General features: G+C 36.7%; 1 protein-coding gene across 3 annotated transcripts; it reads right to left on the bottom strand.

The window, feature by feature from the left end:
* Window positions 1–149: 149 nt before the first annotated feature.
* On the bottom strand, window positions 150–8377 carry LOC135161929 (nuclear receptor-binding protein homolog). 3 transcript variants are annotated; one of them, XM_064119940.1, is made up of 11 exons: window positions 7713–8377; window positions 5980–6063; window positions 4331–4555; window positions 4108–4238; window positions 3923–4017; window positions 3311–3394; window positions 2627–2914; window positions 2161–2320; window positions 1687–1873; window positions 1488–1607; window positions 150–1226 (listed from the first exon to the last, which is right to left on the bottom strand). In XM_064119940.1, the coding sequence occupies exons 1-11, from the start codon at window positions 7839–7841 to the stop codon at window positions 921–923; spliced, it is 1809 nt and encodes a 602-aa protein (XP_063976010.1). In that variant the 5' UTR covers window positions 7842–8377; the 3' UTR covers window positions 150–920. The 3 variants fall into 3 exon arrangements, with proteins under 3 accessions (XP_063976010.1, XP_063976012.1, XP_063976011.1); XM_064119942.1 differs by lacking the exon at window positions 7713–8377 and adding an exon at window positions 7299–7458; XM_064119941.1 differs by lacking the exon at window positions 5980–6063.
* Between the last annotated feature and the right edge of the window lie 602 nt (window positions 8378–8979).

Below are 8979 nucleotides of genomic sequence, written 5' to 3'. Positions count from 1 at the left end.
CGATTTGCCTATAGAAATCCTTGAACTCATTGTTTTTTTTTCTATAGATTTTCTTTCTATGAAATGCTTTATAAAAAAGGCTCCCACAGTTATTTTATTTCTCAATTATCTATCCCACATTTCTTGAAGACAATTTATTAAAAATCAGGTTTGAGTTTTTGGTAAATATCTGTATTAACAGTTTCGAATTTTCATTTTTCATACAGTTGTTGCATTCGATTTAATTGAGTTGCCGTATTTTCACGGTGTAATTCATTTGATTTGTATCAATATGTATAATCAGTATGGATTAATTTAGATGGTCCTGCGGAGATAGTTCACATGAATTCAGTGGTGAAGCGGTGAGACGAGATAGAATGACTTAATCTTAACGTCTCAATTACCAGTAAATTATCTCAGAGATGAGTGAAATCCGAGGAAAATGTAAAAAGACATTTTTTGTCGACAATCTAAGGAGTAAAAAAAATATCTAATGACTCTTTCCCCGGAACTACCTCAGAACAAAGATAATTGCAGCTAAACAATTTGACATTAAATTCGATAATTTGTGGCTCTCAAAGATGTGAAAGTAAATCGAATATTATAAAAATGGTGATATCTCGTGTCACCAATGCTCCACTGAATTCGGAAAAATTCCCCTCTCTAATGTAAAAAAAACCAATTGTCACGAGTCATGAAATATCGCAATGTCAGAATAAATTAAAAACAGAGGAGGAAAAAATACAGATATAACAATTTAATATAAAAAAATACGAGAACCTCAGCCACGGCACCACTATCATCAAATAACTCCCATTCCCCATCACTTCCACTCGTCTTTCAATCGCAAATTACTTAAAAATATAAAAATACATAGCCAGTCTATACATCGAGCGTGCAATGTGGCACAGGGAAATGATCTTACTGAGTATCATGGATGGTTAACTGCCACTATCAGCAATCGTAGGTGGTTCAGTATTATCAGTATTTGTGCATGATCTAATTGTTGAATTGGAAAGCCCTGTTAATTTTGGCGTTGAATTAATTACACTGTCGTTGATTGGTGGTACGGTGTTACCTACGGAATTATCCAGATTCTGTATGCATTGAAGTTCTGGATCTGGTAATAACAGTGTCGTTTGACTAGGTAAATTAGTCAGTGATACCATTCCTGGATTCATCAGTTGTTTGCTGAAACAACTTCGCAGTGCTTCCTCTATTAAATTTCCTATTTTATCACGATCGTCCTAAAAATATTGGTATATGTCAATATGGGAAGTAATTAATGCAAGCAATTATTATAAAGTAGAAAAAAAATAATAATTGATTTTATTTTTGTTTTCATATTATCAAAAAGTAATTCTGAATGTACAAAAATACGACGAGATTAAGAGTGAATTGATAAATTAATTTCAATATCATTGATTATTGAGAGAATTTTTTTCTATCAGTTTTCTTTATTGCACCAGTATCAGGCCAATATTGAACCGGCATTTATGAATTCTTACCTCATTGATAAATCCAAAATGTACGAGCTCTTGTGCGAGAAGCATTGAGGTGTCCGTTTGTGAGACAGGGCACGTCAATTGTCTGTTCATCTTATCATCCATCCGTAACAATATCGTCATCTGGACATAGTTATCATTAATGTATTTATGAAATTATCATAATTAATGGATCAAAGGAGGAGAGGCAGACTGTACTTACAAGCAACTCACAACTCTCTTCTCTTGGCTTAACATTACACATCATATTCACTACTCTACGCGTCTCTACGTCAACTGGCTCTGGTGTTACGGATTTAACGGACTCGGTCACTTCAGGTGATATCGCTCGTGGACCAACTGGAGGCGGCGTTTTGGCTATGAACGCTGTTAATGGATAAATACCGTATCTGTAAATTAAAGAAAATTGTAAATATAAAATTGCATGATACATTGACTTGTAGAAAAATGTGGCGAGAAATTTATTCGATTATCTTCGTAGTGGATGCATTTAAGAGAAAATGTCCTATGAAAGTTTTTTCGGAGAATTTTCTGTGCTATAAAATAATGAGTGGTTTTGTGTGATTTTAGAGTAAAATATAAAAAACATTAAATGTAAGGACTTTTGCCCTCTGTAGAATGTCTGAAATATTTCCCTCAATCGATCCCATATAATCCAACAGCAACAAAAACTCACTTGACATCTTCCACAAATTTTTCCAATTTCTCAGCAACCGGTATATCACTCATTCGTATTTGGTGTGGGGGTCGACCTTGATATCTAATTTCAGCAAGTACAGTGTCCGGTCCATATAACCTCTGCAGTACCTCGTCCGTAATTGTTTCCGATATATTTGCTGTGCATAAATAAAAGATTAATACTGATTTGGCTCATTACGTAAGTAATGTACAGAAAAAATTTAGAACATAAATTAATTTTAGAAGTTCTAGGGAATTTTAGTCAATTTTGATTAAAATTCTGTGAAGATTCCCGAAGTTCTGTTAGAATTAGATAAGAAAATTATGTTAGTCTTTCGTGGCGCTATTATTAACAATTGTATTGTTTTTACGCCAATGATTCATTATCTTCCATTGAATTGAGGTGAAAATAAATTTGCATAAATTACTCAATCCACCCAAAAATAAAAATCAGTAAAACTCACTGGCAGAATTGACGAGGGCATGTGCTGCGAGTAATTTGAGCGAATGTACTTCGAACAATACTGGATGGAACAACAATTCACGTGCACTGGGTCGACTGTGTGGATCAACCTGTAGACATTTGCTTATGAAATCCTTCTGTTGAGCATCGTCCAGTGATTCTATTGTCTTCCTAATATTATCCTCAGTTACGACTGTACCGCTATCACCATTCCCTTGGATCTCAAGGGCAGCCATTTCAAGAGCACACATGCCAAATGAGTACATGTCAACAGCAGGTGTTAACGAGTCTGTTGATGAGAAAAAAATTCGAAAATCAATGAGTATCTAGATAACTTGACGATCGTGTCTTGTGAAATTTTTTCAAATGGAGGAGCTCCAGACAACTTGTAATTATTTTATTACATCACTGGAGAGTTTAGTTTTTAGCATCTGATTAAATATTAATTATCTCCATAATGACTTAATTGAATTAGAGAAGTCACAAGATTTCTTTTCATAAAAATTCTACGCCATTATAACAACGATATTCTAATATTTTTAATAAAAGACAATTTGTTCACGAGATGAACAATTAAATCTTCGAATTGAAGAGTTTTGAAAATTCATATACTTATCAATTGACAATAATTACTAATAAAAATTAATGAATATCGAGAAAAAATTAATTAAATTGAGACACGTACTTCCATACTCCGGTGGGACAAAGTGCATATTTTTGACATTAGCTCTGCAGGTCTTGACTCTGTGATGAATAGCCTCCGGAGCAACTGTAAACACAAAATATTTAACTCTAAAAATAGGATCACCAGCATCAATTGAATGATTGCCGGTCCATTTAGCGTACATCTCCACAAAACACCGCACGTAATACCCTGATTGGGCAATTTCATGTGCCTAGCCTACAGTGAATTTATATGTTAATCTGCTAACGTCAATCTCGACACTAACAAAAAAACATTGGCCTTGTTGGCCCCAGGTTGGTCTAATGTCGGCTGATTGTCGGTCCACCGTTGGGTCAAGGTTAGTCAAGTGTTAGTCCAGAACAATTTAGGAGTTTATTGCCAATCTCTTAGTAAAAATGGACATACCTTATGATAAAAAAAACAATATCCCACCATTTTTTGCTTCAACAAAGTTGAAACAACCAATCATATACTTTATTTGTTTATCTTATATTTATTTCTCTCTCAGTGTGGATAAGAACCCACGAAAGCCAAAAGCAATCTGTCTAAAATAATGAAAATGAAATGAAAAAAAAATGAAACTAAAAGATAACAATATAAATATTGACAAACCTGAGCCTATTTTGACGAGACCATTGTGTTGAATAAATATTGTATCACATGTGAGGTTTCCATGAACAATGGGAGGTGAGCAGGAATGCAGATAGCTGAAATAAAATATAGAGTATCGCGTTAAAATTGTCAATAAATTCGTCACTTGAGTTGGAAAAAATCGATTATTGTCGTTGCATTTTTACCTGAGTGCTGAGAGAATTTGCGTGCACCATCTTTTCCATGCTTGAAGTGGTAGCTTCTTGACATTTCGTTTTGTGCGTTTCAGGAACTGTTTCAAAGATCCTGACGACATGTACTCTGTTATAAATATGACCTGAAATAACATACCGATTAATTAGAATTTTCAATCGTCTCTATGATTGTGGACATTAATGATTCTTCTTTTACAACTGATGATGAACTTACCCTTGGTTTGTCATTATGAGTGTCCGTCCAGTACCTATGAAACTTGACGATATTGGGATGTTCAAGTTGCGTCAAATTTTCAAAGACCAGTTGAATCTTCTCCTCCTGTGCTTTGAAATTTTTTCTCTCGGAGAATTGCACTTCATTCCAGACAACCTCAACCCCCTCCTCAGTGTCCATAGCCAGGTAGGCACAGTCAATTCCCGGAACTTCTCGTTGTCCAACCTAAAATTAAAATAACAATATCTACTGGACGGATATCAACATAACACTAACGATTTATCAACAATTGTCTGCCCATAAAAAACATAACAATCGTCATACCGTAACCGAATACCAGACAGTCATTCGATTTATCATTATAATTATTATTATTACTGTGTTGGCATGAAACAAAACGATTGAACAAAATAGATTAGTCGAGTTATTCGCAGTTGGAGCTGATTTTCATGCGCCTCTGTCATTACATGGATGTGGCCTTGCCAAGAATTTAAGAAGATGATGAGTGGGGAAGAGCTGATAGGTGACATGGGCTCCCAGAGGGGAGGGAACAGTCCAACCATTACCGATGTGACTTATTATCCGACAGGCATTTACATTCGTTGATGTACAGAAATGCCATGACGTTTCAGCTACAATAATGCTTTGAATAAAGGGAGGAAAATCGATGGACTAAAAATATAAATCTACAAGTTCAATTCATGCACCCCGAAGTTCGTGGCTCTGCATTTCAGGATGTTTGTGGAATAGTTAGGAATTTAGGTTGAACTGGTGGATTCGTCGAATCGAGTGGAGCATTCATTTTTCAGCTTTTCTTTCTGTATTTTTTGGGATTGATTTTTTTATATTCGGCTGTTTTTTTTATCAATAGATCAAATGAGTTCGTCAGGCTTAAAGTTGATTGTAATTAAAAATCGTACCTAGTTAATGTCGTATAATCGTCAAAATATGTTTCACGTCTCTCCATTTAAATTTTACATAATCTAATCATTAGCTTTACGAACTGGCAGAAGTTTCATTGACAATTGTATAGATCTAAGGGAAACTGTCAAGTCACTATTAAGAGAGTGTTATCTTTGGATTTTCTTCACAGGAATTATCACCACGATGAGGTGTTTTATCAGTGGTTCCTCAGGGTTTCCATAACGACTCGGTTCAGAGACGTATTGAAATCGATTTAATGTTAATGCGGTACATATTTTTATATAAGGTTTATATTTATCTACCATAAAGTAAGCTCGAGACATAATATTGATAGAAATTTAAAGTTCGTCTTATCAAACAAAAACGTCTAATTGACTCTCTCATGCTGAGTTCCGTCTAATGAACGTCCCCACATTTGAGTAAAGTCCATGGGACGTCTACTAACTGTCTAAGATCAGTCAACCGAACGTTTCATCTTCAAAAACTCTAAACTCATTAAAAGGACATCTTTGTGAAACATCCACTCTATCAAAAAAGAATTTCCAATGGACTTTTTCCCGTTTAAATTTTTTCTAATGAACGTTTCAAGGTTCTAGTGGCGTCCGTGGGACGTCCGGTGTCGGTCTAGGGTTCAAGGTTTAAAAATGCTTAATAAAAAAATCAATAAATAATATTCTTCAAGCCCATAAAATTCATCCTTTACAAGAAAGTCAGCCGAACCATACCTCCATCTCAGAAACGTCGTTATCACTCCTGAGCCCTCCAAAATTCGTACCATCAGCCAGTGTTGACTTGGATCCCACATAGACCTGACAAAAAACACAAACTCATTTACGCATGAACAAACCCATCATCCGAATCGGAAACACAATAATGATGTCACGACTCCCGATGATGCCAAAAATTCATCCATGCTGCCTATTCTTAGTCCGAAATTGAAAAACAGCCGATAGCCGGCGAATCTGCAGCCTGCCAGAACAAAATATTTTTGGCAGAATGCAATAAACCCCGTAAATACCTCCGCTAAAATCGCGTTATCACGAAATCTCTGGTTATACCACGATTTCCCATCTGCCACGTTGGTACGTTCGATTTAACTCAATGAAAATTGCACGTTGGATTTGATAACCGTGGCCGGTAATGATTAGAAATAGAGCAGGGTCAACTCTGCATATATCAGTTGTTTTGGATTGTGGTTAGACCGCAATGGGACTTCTAATGGACGAACTAGTTAATCAAACCAGGTTTGGACTAAATATCGAAAGAGGGACCGATGGATGGACTAAGGGTATCCGGGTGCACTTCAAAGTCCCCGGAAAAACTGAAAAATATTAAATAATCATTTTTTAAAATCGTTGATCAGTTAGTCCATCGGCCCAGAGATAGTCAGAATTAAAACGAGAGTTTTTAAAGTCTTAAATTTCTTATCGTCTGGTGATTTACTTGAAGTAAATCAAATTTTAAGTTCAATTCCAGAAAAAACTTGAAAAATAAAAAATAAAAAAATGTCGAATTAGGATTTTCCAAGAAAGGTCAACGACGTAAAATCTCAATTAATTTCTAATTCTACATTCAAATTTTATGGAATGAAATTATTTTTCAAAATCTTTAAAAGCCATTCAAATATGGAACAATTTTTTTTTACTCGTTGACAGTTTATTCGGTCTATTCCAGACGTATTCAGAATCAAAACATCATTTATAGAAGCCGTAAATATCACTTAATAAACAGCCCTATTTTGACAAATAAAATTTCATTTTCAGCCTCCGAAAATTCCCCAAAACTCGCCCTAAAAATATTAAAATGTCTTTAGACTAGCATTAAATTGAACCCATTAAATGTCATTAAGGTATTGGGCATTCGAGAATCCCCAAAAACCATTGAAGACGAAAGAAGAATTGTTAGCTCGTTAATTGCTAGTTCAATTGGCATCCAGACATGCAGAATTAACCCGTAATTTCCAAACCCTTAAATATTCTCCGACCCGATAGTTCCATGTCGCCGAATGTCATTTTCTATCTAATGACAATCCCTCAAAACTCACCCAAAAAGTCTCCTAATGTCCCTCACCCGGCTTACAAAATTGTCCCACTGAAAGTCTCGCCGGAAAATGAATCTGATTCCAGCCTAATGACGCCGCAAATGAGAGCTAAAGCCCAGACAATTCCAAAATACCGTAACCATATTAATGCGATTATCCCGAGGTAAGTCAATACTAACTCCAGTCGGATGGGATAATCACACATCGGGCTGAATTTTCAAGGTAAGTACAAAGGTATGACTCACAGGTATTGGCCCCGGCTGTTATGAATTACCCCGAGTACCCTACCACCCCCCCCTCTCCCTCCACCCCAGTCTAACGTTTCCCCATCCCCCAAAAACGTAGAGAATTTCTTGGTCAATAAAAATAGCCCGAATGATTCCTCTAAAAAATAATTACTATAAAAAATATAATTACCTCTTCCCTTCGCTTCAGCCACCGCCCGCAGGGACTTTCTTCCAATATCTCACTCTCATCTTCAGAATCTTCACCACTTTCCCGCGGTGATTTGTGTTCTGGGTCGGTACTGGATCGACTCCCAGGCATCACACACGCGCTTATTAAAAAATCACCACCAAAATTATCGACTTGTTAAAGCATATTTGTAAATTGCAAAAGGTCCGTAATCACTTGTTCACAAAATACAAAAGTCCATGAATTCACAGTTGACACTGAATAAGCCGACAATTGAGCAGGACAGCAACTGTTCAGGAGTCTAACGATTGGTGCTGCTGATCGTGTTGGAGGTGTTGAGCGATCTGCCAGGAAATAAAAATTCCCAGTGTGCTTTTGCAAAAGTGACACATGCAGAGAGAGAGAGGGGAGGGGGGCAAGGGAGGGGGGAACCTGTTCCTGCACCACTCGGTTATCAATATTACTGATGTTACACGGCCCAGCCGTTTTAATGCTCGTTAACAATATACCTCAGGTATTGTTTGTTCAATCGTACATCACGGCTACGACACACTATTCTTACTGTCAAAATAAAAACCAGTGTTATGAATGGAATAACTTGGATGTGACACACACTCTGGCAATCATTTTCACTACGTCTTCGGTCACGTTAGCCCGAGTATGGCAATCGCCAATACCGCACCCATTTGGGGGAACGTGAGTGCCCTCTGGTGAGACAAAGGAGAGACTTTAGGTTACCGATGGTGGCGCTGTTACTCATTTAAGATGGCGGCGTTGCCAGCGGGCTTTTCGAACTATGATATGCGGTGGGGCAAACGACAAGTAGTGGAATGATATAAATTACTCTTGACTATTAATGATATTCGTATGTAGGGAGCCAGGTGATTTATACTAGGTTTGCACTCGTCTGTACTGAGCTTCAAGTACTTCCTCCGTTTGTCATTGATTTTTAAATAAATAATTAAAAATTTAACATGAATTCGACCGACAGATTAGGAAGAATGGACTCAGCGCCACATATAAAGCTTAGCTTTTTGTCTCCACAGTTGAATCCCTGCACAGTGGTGCTCTCACCATTTGAAAATTCTCTGTACAGTTGATCATTTGTACAATTGAGAAAGTACAAACGGAGCCCTCCCCTCATGCTGGACTTGTACTGCTGTCGGTCAAATAGACACTGTCGGTATGAAGATTCGGTCTGTGGCACATAGAGGTCACTCTTTATTTTGATTTTTAATTATTCATTTAAAACTAAATGAGAACCTAACTA

The sequence above is a fragment of the Diachasmimorpha longicaudata genome, chromosome 4, assembly GCF_034640455.1.
Source record: "Diachasmimorpha longicaudata isolate KC_UGA_2023 chromosome 4, iyDiaLong2, whole genome shotgun sequence".
NCBI lineage: Eukaryota > Metazoa > Arthropoda > Insecta > Hymenoptera > Braconidae > Diachasmimorpha > Diachasmimorpha longicaudata.
The sequence above is the reverse complement of the archived record's forward strand: the minus strand, read 5'-3'. Positions and strand labels throughout refer to the sequence as shown.

Bases quoted from the DNA above. Each gene is read 5' to 3' on its own strand.
- LOC135161929 (XM_064119940.1), bottom strand. From the start codon at position 7,841: ATGCCTGGGAGTCGATCCAGTACCGACCCAGAACACAAATCACCGCGG. The intron at 2,321-2,626 runs GTGAGTTTTACT...ATTTATGCACAG, and splicing joins TGCCCTCGTCAATTCTGCCA to CAAATATATCGGAAACAATT. The intron at 1,608-1,686 runs GTAAGTACAGTC...AACTATGTCCAG, and splicing joins AAGAGAGTTGTGAGTTGCTT to ATGACGATATTGTTACGGAT.